Source organism: Nelusetta ayraudi, unplaced genomic scaffold (genome assembly GCF_046127955.1).
Source record: "Nelusetta ayraudi isolate G7.1 ecotype Tasmania unplaced genomic scaffold, CSIRO-AGI_Nayr_v1 ptg000002l, whole genome shotgun sequence".
Classification (NCBI taxonomy): Eukaryota; Metazoa; Chordata; class Actinopteri; order Tetraodontiformes; family Monacanthidae; genus Nelusetta; species Nelusetta ayraudi.
In genome coordinates, this window is record NW_027466052.1 from 2,850,801 (window position 1) to 2,876,037 (window position 25,237).

Sequence of the window (25,237 nt, forward strand, 5' to 3'; positions counted from 1 at the left end):
TGTCTGGTTAGAACCAAGATGCTGAGTTTTAAGCAGACATCGAATGAATCCATTGTTAACAGTCGCTTTTTGTAACACCCTCCCCACACCCCACACACACACACACACACACACACACACACACACACACACACACACACTAAATATACAGTCTGCTGAAGTGTGGCGAGTTGCTGGCGGCAAGCGGCGGCTGTCACCTCCGACTCCATCAAACGATGGCCGGCGATGCTGATTGGCTGGGAGGGAGCAGAGGATCCTCCCGCCAAACTGAGCCTGGGGATTAAAGCTGCTATTTGGACGCCGTTCCTCAGCTGATGGGCCGAAATATGACACGGGACTAATCCCCTGACCCAAAGTCCTCTGCAGCTGTGCCCACCACAAAAGTGTGAAGGAGTCATACAAACACAACTTATATATACATATAAATATATATATACAGTATATACATATATGTATATATACAGTATATACCGTATATACATACGGTATATACATACATATGTCCTGCTGAGAGAGAGTTGTGGTCCATCAAAACCAGAGCCATAAAAATAGATTCTCTCAGAAACGACAGAACAGACCCCAACCTGAACAGGTTCTGACACATGGACTGGCTTTGGACACACTTCAGTTGAAGGTTGCCTGCCATCAACTAGCATGCATCTCCTTTAGAGACTTAGAATTACAGAACATCTGCAAATACTTGAGTTAATGAACAAAATTCCCTTAAGAACAAAAGAAAAATCAATGATGGGTTAATTATTATCATATGCAATATGGTCACTGGTTGTTTAAATTAGATCCGACTTTTTATTTTATTGTCTTGTGCCATTTGCAAGATGCGTCACACAAAGAAAATGCAACACCAAAACCAACTGAACAACTCAGCAACTACAGACAAAGCAGAACAGAGAACAGACTTCCACACTGCTTACAGCCAGATCATCTTTAATAGGCAGCTGTAAGCTGGTGAGCCTCACCAGCTGTTTTCCAGGGTCGATGCTAAGCTACAGCTAAGCAGCTGCTGTCTGCCATCCTGAAATATGTGCTCTGTGGAGAACGGTGTCGATCCTCTCACCTCACCCAGGGCTGAGTTTGGCTCTTGTGCAGCAGGACCAGGGAATCAAACTGTCGCCACACCGCCAACTCATCGCACTTGTCTCTGTCTTTGTCTTCTCCCGGCAGACGCGTGAACCCCGCCGCCATTATGTCCGACACCGAGGAACTGTGAGTAAAGCTCAGCCGTCAGGGACCAACATCAATACCCAGAGTGGGCTTTTGTGTCAACTCTGTTCTCTTTTGTTTCCAGGGATCAGCTGGAGGGTAAGTGATGGCCACTCTGTTTCTTAGGTGGCAACACTTTTGACCAACAGGAGCCAATCCTGAGAGGGACGGGAGGAAACTGCCACCAGTAGCAAAGATTCTGTATGGCATCCTTGCTGAAACCTGGATGGATGATGTTAAATGATGGATGAATGGATGGATGGATGGAGGGATAAGGGATTGATGCATGGATGATGTTAAGTGATGGATATATGATGGGTGAATAAATGGATGATAATGAGATGTGATGGACAAATAATGGATGGATGACTGGATGACAGTTAGACGATGTATGGATCCATGGGTAGATGATGATGGATGGATGGATGAATGACTGAAAGATGGATGATGACATTAGATAATGTGTGTAAGGATGGATGGATGATAGATAGATTAATAGGTGTATGAGAGATGTTAAATGATGGGTGGATGGATGGATGGATGGATGGATGGATGGATGATGTTAGTGGATGGATGATAGATTGATGGTTGAATGATGGATATATGATGGGGATATATGAATTTAGATGATAAAACGATGATAATATAATAATATTTTGTGTCCATCTCCATGTTTTCCCCAAAATGAAGACGAGGAAGGTAAAGACGCCGGACTTCACTCCGACTCTGTCACCACTGCACTAATTCGTCAGCCCCCCAGTTTCACTCTTGACTTGAAGTGTTTGACTAGAGTTTCTTTAATATGACCACAAATCAGATGAGCTCCAGCAGGATTTCTTTTTTCTTTATGCAAACATGCTTGTGTTTGTTTAGTGTCTGCGTCTGTGATTTCAGTATCATCTGAAGAACTAAATGTCAGAGATTTTAGTCTGAATTCTTTCTTCCTTAAGTAAACATTTTATTCTGATCAGGCTAAATGGCAGCCGGCTGTCAGTCAAACGCTTCCAGTTCAGTGTGACTCTTTCTGGACAGAGTGATGTTTCTGGTCACATGGTTGAGGAAAAAAATGCTTTGCATTTTTTTTGTCGGCATGTGACGTATTGTCTGTTACTGTCACGTCAGTGCCACTTTCATTGACCTTTTTCAGACAACAGCCACCTCTTATTGTGGCGGAGCAAATAGGAGATATCGCTTCTCAAAATAGTAGAAAACTTGCTTTCATTCTGGAAAACCTGTTCATGAGTTTAGACAAGAATTCACAATTGTAAGTAAAACCACAGACAGAGAAAACACCAATTGTCAGTTCCGGCATCAGTCCACCCAATATTGTTAATACCAGTCTTTTTAAAAAAAGAAAAAAAAAAGAAAAATGTATTTATTTTTATTTTGACACAGAAGAAACGCTATTGGCCCAGTCAGGCTTTGCTTCAGGTTTTGCCAGTTTTGCTGCGTCTTGTTCTCTGTTTGTTTCCCCATGTTCTGTATGTTTTTGTTTCATTACCAATGTTTATACATGGTAATATTTCAACCCAGTACTGCTTAACAACTATAGTGAAATATTTCCACCTCCACAGCTAAAGGTGGCTTTCGTGTGAAGGTCAAACCACGTTGTCTCATCATCATGTGTTCTCTTTCTCTCCCCCCCAGCAGTTTGTCCCTCGCTCATCCATCCACCCGTCCATCCATCCATCCGTCCATTGTGTAACTAAAGTAAACTCTCTCCCTCGCTGGTCTCTAATGGCTCTGTCATGTCTGTGGTCTTCATTAACGGCCCTGTGCGACGCGCCACCTCCACCCGGCCGTGTGCTGCATGCTGCGTGCCCGTAGCCCAGGAGGAGCTAGTAGAAGTAGAAGTAGCCCCTGAGGCGGAGGCCCAGGTAGACGCAGAGCCAGAGGTAGAGCCCCAGCCAGAGCCAGAGCCAGAGCCAGAGGCAGAGCCAGAACCAGAGCCAGAACCAGAACCAGAGCCACAGGAGGTGGTTCAGGAGGAGGAAGGTAGGTGGATCTGATCTACAGAAGCCTCACATTGCAGAGCATATCCTGCCTGACAAGACAAACTCTCGGGAAGGCCGCACTCTGGGTTCCTGCCTTCTGCTCTTTGTTTTTTCTTTCATCTCCCGTCATCTGTGGCTGGGAGAACGAGCAGATTGACAAACAACCTTGTCAATTCCCTGGTGGCAGGAGTTCTTGTCAGTAATTAGTAGTTCAAATGTGGTCCTTGTACTTTAAAAAGAAAAGAAAGCAATACATCCAGTTGGACACCCAACCCAAGCTTTTAACATCAACCTAATATTTTCTCATGCCTTGTTACATTCATTGGATATAAAAATAATAATAAAATAAATCAATGTTAAAAAGTCAAACTATAAAAACAGTTGAATAAAAATCTGAGTTAAATTTAATATCTAGACTTGGTATAACTTTCACCAGTTAGCAAGATTTTTTTTTATTGTTTACTGACATTAACCATGATTTGGAGGACATATAAAACTGTTGTCAGGAGAGAAGAAACTCCAGTCATACAACAGACTACCAGAGTGGGGAGCCAGTTCACCCCCACAATTCATAGTCATGGTGTCAGGTTGGACCTCCTCAGACCCAGTTGTCTTGTCAGGTTTGATATTTTTGCAGTCCACACATGCCGTGTCTGTTTAGCGCCACCTGCAGTTTCCTGCCCTTCATGCCTGCTACCAGCACCGACCTGAGACTTCCAACAGGAACCAGTTGCCGCGCTCAGTGGTCTTGTTGCTTCTAGGAGTTTCAACGTCTTAGGATAATGTCTAGTTTTAGTTTGTTTTTTTGTTTAATTCACACTATCTCAACAAGACTGAACGACCCACCACCACTACACAGAAGGGTGCAATGGGATCTGGACCTTAGAGATTTTGTTGTTTTGTTTTGCGTCGCACATGCAAGACAGATGTTGTGCTCAGAATAAACCCTGGAACCGTGCCAGAACATTTATCAGGTGTGAACTGTGTTTTCCTAAATGAAGGAGAAGCAGGGCTGCAGGTGCAGGTTTAGTCCCAGTGGCCCTCAGTCAGCCGGAGTCGGGAAAGATAAGGTGTAGCATGTGACATGGCGGCCTGTGGAATCATGGCGGCGGAGGCTGGAACTCTCTCCTGCCATGATCACGGGCCGATCCATCGCCTCTCCTGTCATCCAACATTTGAAAAATCCTTCCAATGGGCATGAGACCGCAACTATCCTGGTCTCGCCGCAATGAACATTTGGTGGGATTTACTGTGGATCACCCGAAGCATCCACACTGTGTCCGGCATGTCCAGGCCTGTGTGTTGCACTGGCTAGATTAGCGCCACAAAAGAACTTTAGTCACACTAAAGTGTCTCTTGGTGTCTTCAGGTTCTTCAGAGAACCTCCTGTCAAGCTGTCAGGGTTTTTTTTTTTCTTTTGGATGCACGGCAATGAACATCTTTGCTTGGAAAAGTCGCACCACTGTATGTTTTTCACAAGGCATCACTCTCCGTGTCAGCTGATACACCAACACACTATGTGTTCTGCTGTTATTGTGCAATATGTGTTTTTTTGGTTTTTTTTATTGAATGTTGAAAGGAACAAAACCAGCTGCCTTTTCTGTGAATCCTCTGCCTTCTTCATCCTTTCTGCCTTCAATTGAGTGAAGTATATTGGGCCCAGCCCTCCAAAACTGAAAAGGACGATGGGTAATTTCGATCACGTAAAAAGCAGCGTCTTGGCCTCCTTTCAGTCCATGTCTTAGCTTGTTTCTTTCTGTGCACAGATCAAGAGTGAATTCTGCAGGCTGCCCTGAAGCACTTACACTGGGGTGTTGTCATGATGACAAAAAAAAAAAAATAAGGCTCTACGTTGCTTACTTTAAATGTGTCTACCATCTGTGTCCTCTAGAGGGAGACATTGCAGAAGTGCTGGTAGTTAGTTGGGACCTGTTCGTTTACCGAATCCTCAGACGATTTGGGTCACGTTCGACGTTTTATTTGCATTTACTTTTTCGATGATGGGTTACGTTTCAAAAGAAATTGTTCTGGAAAGCAATCATTTTTAATCCTTAATGACTCAACTCGTGATTTTAGTTTACAGAATATCTAATAGTCCAGTATTTTAGTCCAGTACAAACGTTACATCTGATTTATTTAATCTTTATCTCTGTTGTTGGATGTCGTCTTGGATGTGCTCTTTGGACCACTGATAAGGTTCCAAATGACATCATAGCATTCCCGCTCGTCATTATGCCAGTTTACAGCTTTTGCAAGGAAGATAATAAAGTTAGAGACAGAGATTTTAAAACACACCTTTTGAAGGGACAGTTCATGCTGAGTGGAATGTTACCACTCCGTTACTCGCCACACAGGGAAAGAATTCCTCCGCCGCAGCAGACACCAAAAGATGTCCAGGGGTGGCCTGTTTAACAAAAGCACCGTCAGTAAAGCACAGAACCAAATTGGCAAATATTGTTTGTATGGATCCCATTGTGGAGCTAACATGCTCAGTGTATTTACAGTTTGGTAGAAGTTGTTGGGCAGGGGACTTCTGCAGTGGCTCCCTCGGCCCCAACGTCGAGAACATGAGCGCCCCCATCTGGTAAATGTGCTTGCCTGGCCGCAAGGACAGGAACACTAATGATTTCTGTTCTGCTCTTGCTTTGGACGCTTGCTGCATGCAGAGGCCTATGAGGAGGAAGGTACGTTGGTCTTCTCTGCTTTCCTCTGACACACACACACGCACGCACACCACATTGTGTGCACAATATTCTGCCACCTTCAGCAGACAACAAGGGGCAGTAGGGGCAAAAGGTCATGGTCACCGCTTACCTGTGCTTTTTTTTTTTCTTTCTTGCATGAATGTGTCGTGCCAGGGGACGAGGGAGATCAAGATGGTAGTTTGTATTTCCTGCTGAGTCGCTGATGCTTTGCTTGCCCTTTTTTTTAATGTTTTAATTCATTGATTAATTTACTTAGTGTGAGGATCCCATTAAAAAAAATCTGTAAAAAGAAAAAGAAACCTAAAAAAGAAACCCAACTTCTGTAATAATAATAATTACAATAATAATAATGATGATGATGATGATGATGATGATGATGATGATGAAAAACCCCTCCCCCTCCTGTGTTCTTCTACGACAACAATTAACAGCTGTCACTCTCCTGTTGTGAAGCGTGTGCACAAACTCTCCTCAGCCGTTTCAGTGTTGAACCGCCTCCCAGCGATTAATGGCACACGGTGTTCTCACGCCCAGTTCACCATTTACAGTTATTCACACACTAATGTGCGGCACATTAACGGATGACGTGGTGGTGCAGGTGTGAACACTCCCGCTCCGGATTAACCAACCGGATTTTGAAACCACACCCAAAATTGAAATTTCACGCACTTTCTCGTTGCTGCGACGTCAGGGGATGGAGGCTCTGGCTAACGTTTGGTGACCAGTTCAGTGGTAGCAGTGCAAGTGCTATCCCAGGCTGTCTACGTTCTCTGTCAACAACAGGCCTAAAAACGATGAAAACCATTTTATGGACTATTTACTTCCTTGTTGCATGAGGATTATTCCTTTTATTTTTGATCTCTGATCAGCATCCATGGAGTCAAGACGTATGTCGCAATCGTTGATCTTAGAAATGTCCTTTTTCTTGTCGGCAGAGGTGGAAAAAGTATTCACATTCTGTATTTAATTAAAAGTACAGATACTTGTGTAAAAAAAAGTACTCTGGAAAAAGCATAAGTACTGATTCAAATTTTTTACGCAAGTGAAAGTAATAATGTACAGGTTCAAAAAAGTAAAAAAGTTTGTTTTTTTTCGCCTTAAATTAAATAACAATACATTCACTAATAATTTTAAGTTAAATTAAGTTAAAAAAAAAAGTTATACAGATCTGGATACTTTTTAATGGATGTTGACACTTTTAATAACAAAATCCAATGTTATTTTCTACATGTTTATTTTTCTGAACAGTGACCCCAAAGCCGAGGTACTCTAAAATAATCTCCCTAAAACACCACCCAGTTTTAGACTGAACTACACAACAGTAACAGAACAAAAGTCTTGAGTATGTTTTTTTTTTACACTGTTAGGAGTCGATAGGACAGATATTCATGGACAAATGTAGGGAGCCAAAGTAAAACATCGTCAGAGAGAGAAATACTCAAGTAAAGTACAGATACCTGAAAAATTACAGGAGTACAGGAGCAAAGTATTTGTACTTTGTAACTTCCCACCTCTGCTCGTCGACAATGTTGCTGTCCAGTTGTTCTGTCAAGATCCACCCTGGTGGAACGTCCCTACTGACGTGCAGGCTCTGTAGTCTGCCGAGGTCCTTCAGTCTGGTCCTCCTGGTCACGGCGACAGTGTCAGCCGGTGTTTCGCTAGAACTGGAGGCCGTGTTATGTGGTGACGTCCGGCTGAATGGGTCCTCAGACAGTCTCGATTAGATGCCCAAGTCGTCCCATTTCTAAGTCACAGGCACTTGGTGCTGAGGGCTACTTAAGCTGAAGGTTTGAGGCCTTTGAGGCTGGAATTCTCACTATTTGTCCGATTCTGTGGATCAGAAAATGTCAGCAGAGCCTCCATCGCCACAGCCGTCTCCGTCATTGCCCTCCCACACTTGATGTTTCTGACTCTCTCTCCCTTTCTCTCTCTCTCTCTCTCTCTCGCTCTCTCCCAGAGGAGAAGCCAAAGTTCAGGTGAGTGTTTCTTTCTCCTCTCGCCACTGTTCACTGTGAAGTTGCTGCAGAATCTGAACTTCTGTCCGCAGACCCGCCGCTGCTCCCAAGATACCAGATGGAGAGAAAGTGGACTTTGATGTAAGTGGGCCCACAGCATTGTATTCTTTAGCAATGAAAGGCTCAATTCATATGCAGAGCAGCCTTAAAAATGCAAAAAGAAGTTCTGGATTTAATAAGTTGAGTCATTAGTATGTATGTGTTGTTCGATAGTTTGCGAAACTGTCCTCTTTTTGTCCTTTGCTTTCTAGTCAGTTTAATTTTGTCATATTTCTTGATTTAGTCCGGCGTCCCTTTATAAATCTGACTAGCACAGCGGCAATGAATGACACTGAGGGCACAATTAATGGTTGATAATAAAATAAAAGAAGAAGTGAAGAATTACAAATATGTATTTTCTTATTCTTTTTTGAAAAGTTGCGTTTCCTGTGTTATTTTCCAACGCAATGATAAATGGACCAAAAAAAGAATATTGGTATGAATACTTGGCGTCCCTGTCATGTGGAACTCCTGCAGGACATCCAGAAGAAGCGTCAGAACAAAGACCTGTTTGAGCTGCAGTCGCTCATCGACGCTCATTTTGAGTGCAGGAAGAAGGAGGAGGAGGAGCTCATCGGCCTCAAGGAGAGGATCGTAAGGCCGCGCCGTTGCCGCCTGCCGCACCCATAGCCCTGTTTTACCTGCCGTCGGTGAAAACTGCTGAGTCATGATGTGATGTGACCCTCAGGAGAAGCGTCGCGCAGAGCGAGCCGAGCAGCAGCGGATCCGAGCCGAGAAGGACAAGGAGCGTCAGGCCCGGCGGGAGGTGAGCAGCCGAACTTTTTTGGGGTTATTTCTCAAAGAGTTTTGTTAAAAAAAAAAAGAAAAAAAGGAAACTTGCTCTCTCTTCCTCCACGAGTTTTGTCTCACTGCATCCACTCATACAGCGATATAATATTAAAAAAATTATTTCCCGCAAAATGATCTGGCATAATTTATTGTGTGCTTTTATATATAATTGCGCAATTGAATGATTTCTGTTAAATAAAAGTAGTTAGCTTTTTTTCCTCCCTTAGAACAATTTGTATACACATACATATAGAAAGGTCTCGCCATCCATGTTTGTATGAACAATTCAGCCAAAGAGATTTTTTTTTTTTAAGGTTGGAGGCTCGAGTCGTCCTCAAATTAACCAACGGTCATGCAATGGTCACTGATATGCAGTGGATTTTGCATTGAGCAATTATGCATTGAGCGGCGGAGAGAAGTGAACAAAGAGAACACTTGTCGTTCTTGTTGCAGGCAGACGTATAAAAACCGTTATTGCATACAGCTAGCTAGCGACTGGGGTCAGGAGGTAGAGCGGGTTGTCCAATGACCGAAAGGTTGGCGCTTCAAATCCCGTTCCATCCTAGACTGTTGTTGTGTCCTTGGGCAAGACACTTAACCCTAAATTGCTCCCAATGGGTCTGGGCAGCGCATTGCATGGCAGGGGCCACCCATTGGTGTGTTAATGCTTTAGTGAAGGGGTGAAAGAGAGGCCTTTGTAAAGCGCTTTGGAGTATCGTGAAGGTGCTGGAAAAGCGCTATACTGTATAAGTGCAGTCTATTTAGCACCAATGCTTTTCTCGCCAGAGACACCGGTGTCATGCCAAGAGACAGACACATCATCAGAGACGTCAGTGGCTGCGCTGTTGTGTGATTCTTTGTCAAATGATAAACATTTCACATGCCATCACAATATAAGTCAGACGCACTTTGCCTCAAAGTGAGATTGAAAAGTCCGCTCGCTTGCTTTTTTGATGTGCCAAGGCCAATGTAGTTTGCTGGCAAGGTCGGTAGAGGGAGGTGGAGTGAAGGAGCCCTGCAATGCTGAAATTACTGTTTTATTATTATTATTGTTTATTTTGTTTGTTTACAAATGTTCTCAATTTTACACATTTCACCGCTGACGTTTTAGAGCGTCCACAAAAGCATGTCAAGCCAGTAGGTGGTGATAATGTGTCACTTCAAGAGGCAGAAACACTGCTGAATCCAAGTCATTTTCTTCTTAAGGCTGAGCGTCTGAGGAAGGAGGAGGCCGACGCCAACAGGAAGGCCGAGGATGAGGCCAAGAAGAAGAACGCGCTGAGCAGCATGGGCTCGGGCTACAGCAGCGTCCTCCAGAGGGTACCCAAAGAAGCTTTGTGTTTTTTTAAATTCCCTATCCAACGTTCAGCTCTTGGTTTGGCCTCTGACTGGCCGGAGTTTCTCTCCTCCAGGCAGAGGCAAAGAGAGGCAAGAAGCAGACCGAGAGGGAGAAGAAGAAGAAGATCATGGCGGACAGATGCAAACCGCTCAACATCGACAACCTGAGTGACGACAAACTGAGGTGAGCAGCGCCTGTGGCTGCAGCGTCTGTGTTTGCGGAGACCGTGCATGACGAGAGAGTCACCGGCGGGCTCCTCTCCATCAGGGACAAGGCCCAGGAGCTGTGGGAGTGGCTGCACAACCTGGAGGCCATGAAGTACGACCACTGTGAGCAGCTCAAGAGGCAGAGATACGAGGTGGGTGACGAGGGGGGGGTAACGAGCCCTGCAGCTCTCAGCGCACAGGTGGGGGGGTCTGCCGCCCGCATCACGTGCTGTTCGCTCTCTTCCAGGTGGTCTCACTCAGAAACCGCATTGACGAGCTCCAGAAACAGTGAGTGAACGCTGAAAAATAAAATTGGTCACCATAAAACATAAAATGTAGGAATGCAAATATATAAATATATGTGTATACATACATATATATTTATGTGTATGTATGTGTATGTATATATATATATATATATATGGATATATAAAATGGATATATCCATATATACAGATACAGATATATATTATTTAATAATGTATATCTGAATCTATATATATATATATATATATATATATATATATATACACACACACACACATATATCTCTCTATGTACAGATATACATTTACATATAGATATAGATGTACATATGAAATGCCGCACTGTCGCAGACAAAACTAAAGATATATTCTTTAACTACAACATACCATTTTCTTATTGGTTTCATGCATACCATCCTCCTCTGGACTGGCCATTATTAAATCAATAATTAAAATGATTGTGAGACGATATTTGGAAACTCATGCACGAGGCCACTTTGGGAATCGTAAATTTTCCTTTGTGCGAGTGCGAAAGGTAGTTTGTCTCTATGTGGCCCTGACGTGAGTTGGCCACATGTCAAGAGGTGTAGCCCCGCCTTCGCTCAAAGTCAGCTGGGAGAGGCTCTGCCCCTGCCATCCTGAGTGCAAGTGAAGCGGTATTGGAAAATGGATTAACAATAATAATCAAAAACAGATTATTTAAGAAACAAAGTCTGTAACTCACACCTTTTATTTAATAAATATCCAATTTTGGGATTTTATTTTTCTTCAAATTTGTTCATGTCCATCCGTTCTGCTCTTACTGATAATGTGTTTCCACCCTTCACACCCTGCAGTAGCAAGAAAGGAGCCCACTCTCGTCGCAGGAAGTGATGCTGCAGTCGAGCAGCAGCAGCGACAAAGGCGGCGACGAGGCCCCGCACAGCCGCTGGCAGCAGTGTGCCGAGTGATTTACTGAGAGAATTTAGTGTCAACTATTACATCACTTCCTGTGGCTGTGTTCAAAGAAGACAATGGAAAGGATTGAAACAAATAAAGGCAGGAATTGTTTATGCTCTACAGTCTGTATCTTCTATCATGCTCATGTCATCAAAATTGTGAAAGTGAGTCAAAACCATGTCTGGAGGAGAGAGTTTGCACGGTCCTTCCCACCTCCAGGGTCCCCAGCAGGACCACTGGCCATGCTGGTGTGATGGTCTATCTCCAGGAGTTCCACGCTTACAGGTGTGAAGACAAGAACAACTCTAAAATAAATTGAAAATATTTTATTGAAAATTAAATGAAAAAACGTTTCATTTTAGGTTTGTAAAATGATTGTTTACTCAAATAATGTTTCACAACTCAATAAAAAGGAATCGTAGCATGAGGCCAAGATCGAACAACAGCTGTAGGCTCTTATAAGTAGAATGATAAAAATGTTACAGCTCTTTTAACTCTTTCCAGTGAGATAGCAGGAGGAGAATAGGGTGGGAATATTCAGCGTGGCTGAGGAGCAATTTGATTACAACAGTGCTTAAAATACAGGCACAACAAAAACAACTTACTGGCTTTACATGGATTATGTCCTACTCGGAAAAGAAAAACTGCTTGGCTGATCCAAAACAAAAAATTGCAAAAATCACAATCTAGGGGCTGAGGAGTAGCCATTGAGATCGGGCAAAAATTAAAATGAAAAATAGTGGTCACTGGACGAGGCTGAGTTGTTTCTGCTACTTCTTATCTATCTTAAATTGGCATTTTTGACAGAAAAAATATATATATAATAATAATAAGTTGACGAAAAAGACAAAAAAACTCGACAAGACGACAATAAGTAAGACCAGACAACACAGTCTAAAACTAGACAACACTCTGAAACAAAGGCGCTGAATTCACTGGTATAAACTTGAGGGTGGTCTTTTGAACCCCAAGAACCAATGAAAAGGCTGTTTCAACACTAAAACTGGGTGGGTCGTCATGCATCTGATGAACATATATGTGGTGTAGGGTTCGTTGCTGACAAAGAAATGAAACAACAACCAAAAATGAAATAGAAGAACAACATGGAGGAATAAAAACTCTTGCTCCATCTGAAGCTTGAAAGCCTCCAGGCTTCCTTCAGGAGGAAATCCTAAATCCATTATACTTTTGATGGTGGTCACAGATATGTGACATCCAGGTGTCTGTGTGGAAGGGAAAATAGAGTTTTTAACAATGTCTGATGTTGAGTTGTTCGGGAACATCTGGTGTTGTTGATCACTGCTGTAGAAAGTTCTCTGGCCGATAAAAGTCGTAAAAAGTGAAAGTGTTTTTCTTAGAGCCGGTGTTTTGCGGCTTTAAGATTTTAAGTAATAGATAGTCACATAGAAAGTAGCATCACAGCCAATCAGGTACCACCTCGACGTCCTCCAAACGTGGTTCACCAGTGGGCCATGCTGCAATAAATTTCAATTGTCCTGGAGAGCAACATTAGGTCCAGATGTGGCACTACAAGCAACTCCAAAGAAGAGTTAGATTGTGCTCTCCTCTTCACTCCCCTCTCAGGTCCATGGCTCAGTCAGAGCTACTGACCATGTCATACGGAGCTAATGATCCTCCCTCAGCATCAACGCATCACTTTCATCTGGAGAGAAAGGGAGAGAAAACAGGAGTCACAACTCACAGCTCAGTCTTCGAACACATCATCACTTAGCAAACTTCTGGACTTACTCTTCCTTCCTGCAGTGCCTCACTGCTCCTCTGTTGTCCTATGCTTCTTCAGGTTCCTCCTCTGACATCTGCAGCATGGACACCAGAGCTGAGTGCTGGGCGGCTGAGAGTTTCTTCTCCGACTTGAGGAACTCTTTGATCTCCTGATGCACTGATTGATCTTTCATCTCCAGCAGACAGTGGAAGATGTTGATTCTTCTGTCAGGAGAGATATCACTCATGTTCATCTTCTTCAGGTTGTTGATAACCCTCTTTATGGTTCCTGGACGGTTGTCAATGGGACCCAGCAGGTCTTCTAATAGTCTCTGGTTGGATTCCAGAGAGAGTCCATGGAGAAAGCGAACAAACAAGTCCAGGTGACCGTTTTGACTTTCCATGGATTTCTTCATCATTCTCTTCAGAAACACATCCAGGGATTGGTCAGGAGGAACATCTTCTGTTCTCTTCCTGTTGGTGTGACGGTGGAAGCTGTAGACTGCAGCCAGGAACTCCTGAACGCTCGGAAACACAAAGCAGTAATTGGATTTCTGGAAGATCGCACTCTCTCTTTTGAAGATCTCCGTACAAACTCCTGAGTACACAGAGGCTTCAGTCACACTGAGACCATACTTTTTCAGGTCTTCACTGTAGAACACAACGTTTCCACTATCCAGATTTTCAAATGCCAGCTGGCCCAACTTCAGAAGAACCTCCCTGTCAGCATCTGTCAGCTTGTGTGAACCTGCGGTCTGATGGTCTCCTCCATACTTGTGCTGCTTCCTCTTGGTCTGGACCAGCAGGAAGTGTGAGTACATGTCAGTCAGGGTCTTGGGCAGCTCTCCTCTCGGCTCTGAGCTCAACATGCGCTCCAGAACTGTGGCAGTGATCCAGCAGAAGACCGGGATCTGACACATGATGTGGAGGCTCGTGGAGGCCTTGATGTGTGAGATGATCCTGCTGGACACATCTTCTCTATCTCTGAACCTCCTCCTGAAATACTCCTCCTTCTGGTCATCAGTGAAGCCTTGTACTTCTGTCAGCCTGTCAACACATGACGGATGGATCTGATTGGCTGCTGCAGGTCTGGAAGTTATCCACACCATAGCCGAGGGGAGCAGATTTCCTCTGATCAGGTTTGTCAACAGCACGCTGACTGATGTCTTCTTAGTGACATCAGTCACACTCTCTTTGTCCTCAAAGTCCAAAGACAGTCTGCTCTCCTCCAGGCCATCCAAGATGAAGAGAAGTTTGCAGGCCGCCAGCACCTTTGCTCTGAGCTTCTCTAATGTTGGATGGAAATCCCGAAGCAGCTCCAGAAGACTGAAGTGCTGCTCCTTCACCAAGTTGAGTTCCCTGAATGGGAGAGGAACCACCAGATGAAGGTCTTGGTTCTCCAGCCCCTGGGCCCAGTCCAGAATGAACTTCTGCACTGAGAGGGTTTTCCCAACCCCAGCAACGCCATTGGTCAGCACCACTCTGATGGTTTTAAAAAGGTTGCTGCATCTGATTGGAGGGTCGTGGAGGCTCTTCTTGGTCATGGTCATGGCATCATGCATGATGTTAACTTCTTTACTCTGTCCCTCAGTCATGTGGACCTCAATGTAGAAGCTGTTGAGGAGAGTTGGACTTCCTGCTTCATCACCTTCAGTCACACGCTCATATCTCCTCTTCAGCCTGATCTTATGCTGCTCTAGAAGCTCCTGCTGACCATCAAACCCATCATTTTCTTCCTCCCTACAAACACTCATCCTCTGGCCTGGAGTCAGTCTGGGGTAAGACATCAAACATGACAGTGAGCTCGGAACACTGTGAGAACACACACTTCAATTATTAGTCAGCAACATCTCACTGTGAATTCAACTCAACTCAAACTGTCTGGAGTGACGCTACCAGACCGTTTCACAGGAGAGTTTACATGGATGCCAGAGCAAATCTGACTGGAGGTGTTTGCCTGTGTAGTTATTCATACAACATAAGAACCAAGTTTTCATACCAGGCTCCAGCACAGGTCGGAGGAAGTGGGCATAGAAAATGGACGGTGGATTATTATTTTCTTTTCTTACCGTTTCTCAGGTGTCAGAGGTCAATTATGAGTCAGTAACATAAAAAACACTCAAAAACTCGTCAAAACACTTTCACTTTTGCTTCTCAGTGTGTTTATCAGGATGTGTGTTCTTGTGCTTTGGCTCTAACTGACAGTGGTTTCCTCTGTTGACAGTGGGAATATTTTGGATCTTTATCAAAGATAAGAAATAAATTAATGATCAACCGTAGGTGGTTTTAGGTCTGACTCTCTACGGCAACAGTGCTCAGGTCCAACGAAGGCAAGCGACATAGTTTTTAATGGTACATAAAATGTAATTTTTTACAATGAATTTTAACCATGGCGACGGTAAAGCAGAAGCAGCGACTTTGGCTTTGCAAAGGAGTGAGACTGAAAAAAGAGGAAATTAGAGCAAGTTTTCTTACCCAGTCCCAGAAGGTGTCAGAGGTTCAGTACTGAATTCTGGAGGGAAACCTTTGGAGTGGCCACTGTGCAGAGACACATGGCTGAACACTGTAGACTTTGCCTCCCCACGAACACTCATCCTCTGGCCTGGAGTCGGTCTGGGATTACACATTAAATGCAACAATGAGCCCAGTACACTGTGAGTCCCACTTCCATTACTAGTCAGTAACGATGCACTGTGAATTTGTCTCGGTTGAAAAAGGAGTCTGACAAATAAATAATGTAGCTGGTTTTGATGTTTTTATAAAAATTAACCATTTACACTGAACTGTATCAGCAGTGACGGTGAAGCAGATGAAGTGGCTTTGGCTTTGCAAAGGACTGAGACCAAGGAAAATAGGAGGTTAATGCAAGTTTTCTTACCCTGTCCCAGAAGGTGTCAGAGGTTCAGGACTGAATTCTGGAGGGAAACCTTTGGAGTGGCCACTGTGCAGAGACACACAGCTGAGCCCTGGAGACTCTGCTCTGCCATCCTCTTCCTCCCCACGAACACTCATCCTCTGGCCTGGAGTCGGTCTGGGGTTGGACATCAAATGCAACAGTGAGCTCAGTACACTGTGAGTCCCACTTCCATTATTAGTCAGTAATGGCACACTTTGAATTCATCTCGGCTCAAAATGGAGTCTGACAAATAAATAATGTAGCTGGTTTTGATGTTTTTATTAAATTAACCATTTACACTGAACTGTATCAGCAGTGACGGTGAAGCTTTGGAGTGGTCACTCTGCAGAGACACACAGCTGAGCACTGGAGGCTCTGCTCTCTGTCTCTCAACTCTGCAAGACAACCAAAGAAATCCTATGTGGATGCGTCTGACTGAATTTTAGAGGTGGCACTCAGGGTGGCCAGACAGATTTCAGGGGTACCCAGTGGCACCCATGCCATCCCGCTGGTTCCGCCTCTGATAATGAATCACCTCATCATAACCTCATAGGTTATGTCAAGTCTACACCAGGGCACCGTCCTCTAAAGGCAGTAAACTTTTCTGATACATTTCCAATTCAGTGAAAATATGGGCTGTTTCACAGTGGAGACTGATTTCAGTGCACATCCCCAACATCATTCTTTTCAACACAGCCTTTACAACAATATCACAATCTAGATCCTCTGCAGACAGTAGAAAGTGGTGCTACTACAACTACTGGGTGCTTGTCCCACACTGCTCACCATTCAGACAGGAGCAGCTTCTGGCACTGCTCCCAACACTGAATCACATTTTGAAATTGCTTTTCATATTGCGTCTATTCATCTATCTATTGATATCAAGAATTAGACTACACATCTCATCTTTTCACTTGCTTTCAAGCATGACAATCTTATCAGCTTCTCCACATGAAGGACACGTCACTAACGGTCACAACGCCACATCCTCTCAGTAATATGTACCTAACTACCAAATAGCTTGGTACCCTCTAGCGGTCACATATGGTAACAACCTAAACAGTCACTTCATTACACTGCCCACTCACGTGTGGAAACAAGTTTCCCATCATGTGGCATCGCATCACACGACTATTTAAGTTACATTAAATATCGTTAGCGAGCGTCTGGGGGATAAGGAATAAAATCAAATAATAAAGAAACTCTCCCGGCCTGCTCTGAAGTGACGGCACCAGATCTTTTCACAGGAGAGTTTACATGGATGTCAGAGCAAATCTGACTGGAGGTGTTTGCCTGGTAGTTATTAATACAACAGAAGAACCGTGTTTTCATACCAGGCTCCAGCAGAGGTCGGCGCGCAGCCCTCACTGCAGGAGGAAGTGGGTATAGAAAATGGATGGTGGAATATTATTATTTCCTTACCCTGTCCCAGAAGGTGTCGGAGGTTCTTGACTGAATTCTGGGGGGAAACCTTTGGAGTGGTCACTCTGCAGAGACACACAGCTGACCCCTGGAGACTCTGCTCTGCCATCCTCTTCCTCCCGACGAGCACTCATCCTCTGGCCTGCGATAAGGCAACTGCGACAGCGGGCCCAGAACACCGCGAGTTCCATTTAAAACAGACAACAGGAAGAAAGTCGTGCCACACTAAGTTTCAAAGGATTAAAGTCGACAACTGAGTCTGAGTCTGTTCGCTAACATCAACTTTAATGTGAATTATTAGTCAGTAACGACTCACCTGCTTCGTCGCTGAAGAATTTTGCGTACTGCGACACAACAAAATGGAGTCAAGAGACACTTTCACTTTCATTTCTGCCTTCTAACAGTTTCCTCGGGTTTTAAAGCTCCTCCCGTTTCCTGTCGCTACTCCCCACTCTGAGTATAATAAACACGAAGCACAATTCAAACAAATACGTTTTCTTTTAATATATGAAGCCGTTACAGGCTGTAACTTACAGCAACTCTTACCAGCCCTGCACTCACACAAAGCACATTAACACACCGTCTCTAGGTTTGGCCTTTAATTTGCAGAGGTAGGGTTTTTACTTTTGTTATTAATGTAAAGTTTAAAGTGTGTAATCGTTAAAGGGACCTTCCCCCCAATGGTTTAACAGAGACAATCAAAAATAAATAAAAGTCAACACTTGCATGTTGCCTATAATTACAGTGCTATCATTTATATGCCTCAGCTATCTGCCAGACCGGTCGATCCACAATGGAACACCTCTAACTTTGTGTAACACAAATAAAATTAGGTACATCACGAAATGAAAATAATTAAACTACGGGCATTGATACAATAATAAAAAAAAAAAAAGTTTCACATACATCTCGTTGACTTGCATAACACAAACTTGGTTTGGAGTGAACAGTGTTCTCTTGAAACGTCTCTTTTTATGTATGACATACTTCTGCAATGTAATTTCGTTTGTGCCGGTTTTTCTAATACGGTAATAACATTTTATCTTTCGACAACGATTAATTCATGAGGGGAAGATATATTATTTGCTGTAACCTTTCAAATGCCTCTTAAAGGTGTTTTCATGACTTGTATTGAACGGTGTTCAGCGTTTCTTTAGTGGCACCGTCATTTTCGCGAAATTGTTTTATCCGCTGACATTTAAGTTTGGTCTCGCGTGCTTTCCGTAGTAATGAAAACATGGCGTCCGACAGTGACAGCGAGGAGGATTTTGTGACTTATGGAACTCCGCTGGAGCCTCTTGAAGAAGGTAAAGTTGTGTTTTTAACTTTTAAACACTAGTCTAGCTCTAAATAAATACGCCTCAGCTGTTTAGTGTCGCGCTTAACCATCCGGGGCATTTCTAGCCAGCAGTTTCGCTCAGGAGCTGTTAGCCAACAGCAGGTTGCCGGGGTACATAGCATAGCGTCAAACTTAAAATTGTACTTGTTTTACAACGACGAGCGTACCGAGCGTACCGAGCGAACAGACGTGTTTTTCGAACCATTAAGTCTTAGGTATCGTTATTATGTCATTGTATATCTATGAACGGGAAGGCTGGACGGGGACGGCAGGTGGGCTTCTGCAAAACGACTCACTGACGACCCTTTTTGCTCTAACTCCGTAACGTTAATTGTCGGTGCTGGCTGTTGAAGCGGGGCAGGCGAGTGTCAAAGTGTGCATGATTATGATGATATCCAGTGTGGCGCGGATCGAACTATTTTAAGGCAAACCATGTAAGTAATTCAGGAGTATTGTGGTTCAGGTCAATTCACAATAAATAAAGCTAATCTATAACAGTAGAAGGTGGTGCTGAGAGCTGTTGCTCCTCTGCTTTCCGAGGAGGGGGCCAGCATGAGTCACAGGAGTACGACCTTCTAACCCCAGCGACCTCACCCTCACCCCCGTCCTAAGAGCAGATCTGTGTGTCCGACATCGGCTTTGTTTGTCTGTGTTGCAGACGAGCCTTTGCGGAAGCCCATCCCACTCCACGAGCAGACGGTGAAGGATGAGAAGGGCAGATACCAGAGGTTCCATGGGGCCTTCACCGGAGGCTTCTCCGCTGGCTATTTCAACACAGTCGGCACCAAAGAAGGTCAGTGGTCCCATTAAAGATCACTTTGGTCCAGATCAGTGATGATACAGTTTCAGGGTGCGGTGATTATCAGTGTATTTGCAGCACCCTGGAACTGTCAGGACTAAGTTAGTTACATTGCAGTTGGGCTTGTGTGTCTTCAGGCTGGACCCCGTCGACCTTTGTGTCGTCACGGCAACAGAAAGCTGAGAAACATCAAGCCGGACCAGAGGACTTCATGGACGAAGAGGTGAAGGAACTGTGTCTGTATTAGCATTGGATAATAGCATTAGCATTGGCTGGAGATCTTTCCCTCTGTGGAACTCGATTTCCTTCTGAGGTGTTTTTTTTTTTTTTTCATGGCAAATTCACGTTTGTAGTTGCAGGTCCAAGTTGAACTGTTGTCTGTGTTGTTGTTGTTGTGTGGCAGGACCTTAGCGAGCACGGCATCGCCCCCAGAGGCATCACCACCAGTCAGGAGTTCACGTCGGGTCGCAGGGACGAGCTCAGGGACAAGGCACGAGCCATCAACGCTCAGGCAGCGCTGATCCCCGGAGACACTCTGCTGGAGGAGCTGATCGCACCTGCCAGGTAGCGTGCGCAATACTGCAGACGTTTGAGCCAAGCAGCTGCCGCGTGAGGCGACTCCTCAGGTGTGTTTGTTTTGCTCCGTCAGGTTGAGCATCGGGGTGGAGCTGCTGAAGAAGATGGGCTGGAAGGAGGGTCAGGGCGTGGGGCCCCGTGTGAAGAGGAGAGCCCGTCGGCAGCAGCCTGGTACGTGGAGTCGGCTTGATTCCCTTCAGCTCGCAGGCTAGCAGTGGTCTTCAAAGTGGGGGCTCCCAGCGGACTCGAATGAGGCCACGGAGAATTGGGAAGAAGATAAGAAAAAAAATGCTAATAAATTAATAATTGAATCAAATTATATTTTATTATTATCAAATACAATCTAATTATGTTTTATTGATTATTATAGAATATGATGTATAATAATATATCATACGATTGCGTGCCAAACAAAAACATCTTTCACGTGTTGTGTGTGTGTTTATGGTGAGCTTGGTTGATGGCATTTAGGAAGGTGATTTGCTCCTCCAGCCAGCCAAGGTAGAACAAAATGAACGGGTTTGTGAGCAAGAGACCAAAGGAACAGACAGGCAGCCCAAGTGGAAGACACTGCTGCAAAAAAAAACTGATTTAGCAAATATAACAATTATTAAATAGCAAATGTAAAGTAAGAAAAACATTCTAAAAGTTGATTTTTCTTTGTATATTTTGTTGTATTGCTATGGTTTGGTAAGGTGGTCTCCAGCCAGAAGCTGATGCTGTTTGGGAACCCCTGGTTTAGCCGACTAAAGGCCAACTCATTTCTCATGGTCCAAAATTCTTTTCGCTTTCTAACTGTTGTTTTAATGGTTGACTCTCTGTCTTCCCGACAGAAGGAAGCAGCAAAGTTTACGGCTGTGCGCTGCCCCTTGCTGGATCGGAGGACTCAGAGGTGGGTGTGACAGATGTTTTGTCACGTATGCTAAGGAGAGGATGTCGTGCCGTAGCGCTCATTCCAATGTTGTCACTTCCTCCCACTCTTTCCGCCACGCAGGAGGACGACGACGAGTTGCTCCTGAAAATGTGACCTTTGCCCCTAAAGACGTGACTCCGCTGGACTTCAACCCCAAGCTGGGGGTTCAGGGTCTGGGCTACCGCGGTCTGGACCCAGGCTTGGCGCTGCACGGCCGAGGGGCCCGCGAACACATCAACCTGTTCGACCCGCAGTCTGATGCCAGGAGTCAGCTGTTTGGAGGGGCGGACGGAAACAGACGGAGGCGAGGAGTGGCTGGACAGGTGGCTTTCCTGAAGCCTGCTTCCTCTCTCTGGGTGGAGGGGGGGGCTTTCCCAGGAAGAGATGACCTTTGACCTGCAGGCGTTTGGCGTTGGCGCTCTGGAGGACGAAGATGAAGACATCTACCACCGAGACTCCATGTCCAAATACGACACGGTGCTAGGAGGGGAGGAGCCAGGAGACGGCCTGTTCGGCTGGACGGCTCCGGAGCTGTACTCCAGGAAGATAGGTGCCGACCTTTAGCTGACCCCTCCCTCCTACCTGCTGAAAGCATCTGCGGCGCATCCCTGTTCACCCACGGTCCACCAGACGTGTCTCACGCTGCGACTCGACCAGTTCACGAGAGCATTGCATTGCGACACGGCGTGATAATAATATTTAAAGAGGTGGAGTGAAGGAGCCCTGCAATGCTGAAATTACTGTTTTATTATTATTGTTGTTTATTTTGTTTGTTTACAAATGTTCTCAATTTTACACATTTCACCGCTGACGTTTTAGAGCGTCCACAAAAGCATGTCAAGCCAGTAGGTGGTGATAATGTGTCACTTCAAGAGGCAGAAACACTGCTGAATCCAAGTCATTTTCTTCTTAAGGCTGAGCATCTGAGGAAGGAGGAGGCCGACGCCAACAGGAAGGCCGAGGATGAGGCCAAGAAGAAGAACGCGCTGAGCAGCATGGGCTCGGGCTACAGCAGCGTCCTCCAGAGGGTACCCAAAGAAGCTTTGTGTTTTTTTAAATTCCCTATCCAACGTTCAGCTCTTGGTTTGGCCTCTGACTGGCCGGAGTTTCTCTCCTCCAGGCAGAGGCAAAGAGAGGCAAGAAGCAGACCGAGAGGGAGAAGAAGAAGAAGATCATGGCGGACAGATGCAAACCGCTCAACATCGACAACCTGAGTGACGACAAACTGAGGTGAGCAGCGCCTGTGGCTGCAGCGTCTGTGTTTGCGGAGACCGTGCATGACGAGAGAGTCACCGGCGGGCTCCTCTCCATCAGGGACAAGGCCCAGGAGCTGTGGGAGTGGCTGCACAACCTGGAGGCCATGAAGTACGACCACTGTGAGCAGCTCAAGAGGCAGAGATACGAGGTGGGTGACGAGGGGGGGGTAACGAGCCCTGCAGCTCTCAGCGCACAGGTGGGGGGGTCTGCCGCCCGCATCACGTGCTGTTCGCTCTCTTCCAGGTGGTCTCACTCAGAAACCGCATTGACGAGCTCCAGAAACAGTGAGTGAACGCTGAAAAATAAAATTGGTCACCATAAAACATAAAATGTAGGAATGCAAATATATAAATATATGTGTATACATACATATATATTTATGTGTATGTATGTGTATGTATATATATATATATATATATGGATATATAAAATGGATATATCCATATATACAGATACAGATATATATTATTTAATAATGTATATCTGAATCTATATATATATATATATATATATATATATATATATATATATATACACACACACACACATATATCTCTCTATGTACAGATATACATTTACATATAGATATAGATGTACATATGAAATGCCGCACTGTCGCAGACAAAACTAAAGATATATTCTTTAACTACAACATACCATTTTCTTATTGGTTTCATGCATACCATCCTCCTCTGGACTGGCCATTATTAAATCAATAATTAAAATGATTGTGAGACGATATTTGGAAACTCATGCACGAGGCCACTTTGGGAATCGTAAATTTTCCTTTGTGCGAGTGCGAAAGGTAGTTTGTCTCTATGTGGCCCTGACGTGAGTTGGCCACATGTCAAGAGGTGTAGCCCCGCCTTCGCTCAAAGTCAGCTGGGAGAGGCTCTGCCCCTGCCATCCTGAGTGCAAGTGAAGCGGTATTGGAAAATGGATTAACAATAATAATCAAAAACAGATTATTTAAGAAACAAAGTCTGTAACTCACACCTTTTATTTAATAAATATCCAATTTTGGGATTTTATTTTTCTTCAAATTTGTTCATGTCCATCCGTTCTGCTCTTACTGATAATGTGTTTCCACCCTTCACACCCTGCAGTAGCAAGAAAGGAGCCCACTCTCGTCGCAGGAAGTGATGCTGCAGTCGAGCAGCAGCAGCGACAAAGGCGGCGACGAGGCCCCGCACAGCCGCTGGCAGCAGTGTGCCGAGTGATTTACTGAGAGAATTTAGTGTCAACTATTACATCACTTCCTGTGGCTGTGTTCAAAGAAGACAATGGAAAGGATTGAAACAAATAAAGGCAGGAATTGTTTATGCTCTACAGTCTGTATCTTCTATCATGCTCATGTCATCAAAATTGTGAAAGTGAGTCAAAACCATGTCTGGAGGAGAGAGTTTGCACGGTCCTTCCCACCTCCAGGGTCCCCAGCAGGACCACTGGCCATGCTGGTGTGATGGTCTATCTCCAGGAGTTCCACGCTTACAGGTGTGAAGACAAGAACAACTCTAAAATAAATTGAAAATATTTTATTGAAAATTAAATGAAAAAACGTTTCATTTTAGGTTTGTAAAATGATTGTTTACTCAAATAATGTTTCACAACTCAATAAAAAGGAATCGTAGCATGAGGTCAAGATCGAAAGATAGCTGTGTCGTGTCGTCAGACTGTGTGGGAAAGGCGGTGAAAAATGACAACTTGGTAGGATAGCTGGCCACAGCCGTTTATTTGTAAGCAGGCAGGTGAACTAACAAACAGCCACTCGCATTTCTTCTGTGGACCAGGGAGAAGCATAACTTGCCTGATCAAAAAAACATCACACCCTCTAGAGGCAATACCTGGTACAACACCCTGAACAGCAGGACACTGTTCATCATGTGAACCTCATCACTTTGTTGTGCTTTTTCTATTCAAATACCACAAGCTGTAGACTCTTATAAGTAGACTGATAACTCAAATAATGTTTCACATTTCAATAAAAAGGAATCATAGCATGAGGCCAAGATCGAACAACAGCTGTAGGCTCTTATAAGTAGAATGATAAAAATGTTACAGCTCTTTTAACTCTTTCCAGTGAGATAGCAGGAGGAGAATAGGGTGGGAATATTCAGCGTGGCTGAGGAGCAATTTGATTACAACAGTGCTTAAAATACAGGCACAACAAAAACAACTTACTGGCTTTACATGGATTATGTCCTACTCGGAAAAGAAAAACTGCTTGGCTGATCCAAAACAAAAAATTGCAAAAATCACAATCTAGGGGCTGAGGAGTAGCCATTGAGATCGGGCAAAAATTAAAATGAAAAATAGTGGTCACTGGACGAGGCTGAGTTGTTTCTGCTACTTCTTATCTATCTTAAATTGGCATTTTTGACAGAAAAAATATATATATAATAATAATAAGTTGACGAAAAAGACAAAAAAACTCGACAAGACGACAATAAGTAAGACCAGACAACACAGTCTAAAACTAGACAACACTCTGAAACAAAGGAGCTGAATTCACTGGTATAAACTTGAGGGTGGTCTTTTGAACCCCAAGAACCAATGAAAAGGCTGTTTCAACACTAAAACTGGGTGGGTCGTCATGCATCTGATGAACATATATGTGGTGTAGGGTTCGTTGCTGACAAAGAAATGAAACAACAACCAAAAATGAAATAGAAGAACAACATGGAGGAATAAAAACTTGTAACCTTTCGCATGGTGGATAAATCGATATGAGGAAAACCGAGGTGCAAAGTTCATTCAACTTTTAGTCGATTACTCCCCCGAGGGGACACTCTTGCTCCAT

The 25,237-nt window shown here is 44.3% G+C and overlaps 3 protein-coding genes and 1 pseudogene across 5 annotated transcripts; 3 read left to right on the forward strand and 1 right to left on the reverse strand.

The window, feature by feature from the left end:
* The first annotated feature begins 2,587 nt into the window (after positions 1-2,587).
* On the forward strand, positions 2,588-12,192 carry LOC142878332 (troponin T, fast skeletal muscle isoforms-like). Of its 3 annotated transcripts, XM_076012359.1 has the most exons (12): positions 2,588-3,216; positions 5,882-5,899; positions 6,074-6,094; positions 7,878-7,896; positions 7,968-8,016; positions 8,452-8,568; positions 8,663-8,740; positions 9,970-10,083; positions 10,176-10,285; positions 10,370-10,460; positions 10,556-10,596; positions 11,411-12,192. In XM_076012359.1, the coding sequence occupies exons 1-12, from the start codon at positions 2,970-2,972 to the stop codon at positions 11,445-11,447; spliced, it is 942 nt and encodes a 313-aa protein (XP_075868474.1). In that variant the 5' UTR covers positions 2,588-2,969; the 3' UTR covers positions 11,448-12,192. The 3 variants fall into 3 exon arrangements, with proteins under 3 accessions (XP_075868474.1, XP_075868483.1, XP_075868492.1); XM_076012368.1 differs by lacking the exon at positions 6,074-6,094 and having other exon boundaries at positions 2,591-3,216; XM_076012377.1 differs by lacking the exons at positions 5,882-5,899; positions 6,074-6,094 and having other exon boundaries at positions 2,591-3,216.
* A 1,070-nt stretch (positions 12,193-13,262) lies between these two features.
* LOC142904957 (protein NLRC3-like) lies at positions 13,263-17,898 on the reverse strand (annotated as a pseudogene).
* Positions 17,899-18,045: 147 nt separating this feature from the next.
* Positions 18,046-21,750, forward strand: LOC142878864 (G patch domain-containing protein 1-like). The gene is made up of 9 exons (XM_076012388.1): positions 18,046-18,164; positions 18,781-18,860; positions 19,551-19,685; positions 19,829-19,914; positions 20,095-20,255; positions 20,341-20,438; positions 21,101-21,165; positions 21,265-21,503; positions 21,583-21,750. The coding sequence occupies exons 1-8, from the start codon at positions 18,061-18,063 to the stop codon at positions 21,292-21,294; spliced, it is 759 nt and encodes a 252-aa protein (XP_075868503.1). The 5' UTR covers positions 18,046-18,060; the 3' UTR covers positions 21,295-21,503; positions 21,583-21,750.
* On the forward strand, positions 21,565-24,692 carry LOC142887502 (troponin T, fast skeletal muscle isoforms-like). The gene is made up of 7 exons (XM_076025199.1): positions 21,565-21,730; positions 22,000-22,025; positions 22,095-22,208; positions 22,301-22,410; positions 22,495-22,585; positions 22,681-22,721; positions 23,544-24,692. The coding sequence occupies exons 1-7, from the start codon at positions 21,565-21,567 to the stop codon at positions 23,578-23,580; spliced, it is 585 nt and encodes a 194-aa protein (XP_075881314.1). The 3' UTR covers positions 23,581-24,692.
* The last annotated feature ends 545 nt before the right edge of the window (positions 24,693-25,237 follow it).

What these genes read in the sequence shown, in the direction of transcription:
- LOC142887502 (XM_076025199.1), top strand. Translation starts at nt 21,565, where the DNA reads ATGACCTTTGACCTGCAGGCGTTTGGCGTTGGCGCTCTGGAGGACGAA. An exon ending in ACAGCAGCGTCCTCCAGAGG is followed by an intron (nt 22,209 to 22,300) that starts GTACCCAAAGAA and finishes TCTCTCCTCCAG; the next exon opens with GCAGAGGCAAAGAGAGGCAA. An exon ending in CTGAGTGACGACAAACTGAG is followed by an intron (nt 22,411 to 22,494) that starts GTGAGCAGCGCC and finishes CCTCTCCATCAG; the next exon opens with GGACAAGGCCCAGGAGCTGT.
- LOC142878332 (XM_076012359.1), top strand. Translation starts at nt 2,970, where the DNA reads ATGTCTGTGGTCTTCATTAACGGCCCTGTGCGACGCGCCACCTCCACC. An exon ending in TCGGCCTCAAGGAGAGGATC is followed by an intron (nt 8,569 to 8,662) that starts GTAAGGCCGCGC and finishes TGTGACCCTCAG; the next exon opens with GAGAAGCGTCGCGCAGAGCG. An exon ending in CTGAGTGACGACAAACTGAG is followed by an intron (nt 10,286 to 10,369) that starts GTGAGCAGCGCC and finishes CCTCTCCATCAG; the next exon opens with GGACAAGGCCCAGGAGCTGT.
- LOC142878864 (XM_076012388.1), top strand. Translation starts at nt 18,061, where the DNA reads ATGAAGCCGTTACAGGCTGTAACTTACAGCAACTCTTACCAGCCCTGC. An exon ending in GCTGGAGCCTCTTGAAGAAG is followed by an intron (nt 18,861 to 19,550) that starts GTAAAGTTGTGT and finishes TCTGTGTTGCAG; the next exon opens with ACGAGCCTTTGCGGAAGCCC. An exon ending in GAGCTGATCGCACCTGCCAG is followed by an intron (nt 20,256 to 20,340) that starts GTAGCGTGCGCA and finishes TTGCTCCGTCAG; the next exon opens with GTTGAGCATCGGGGTGGAGC.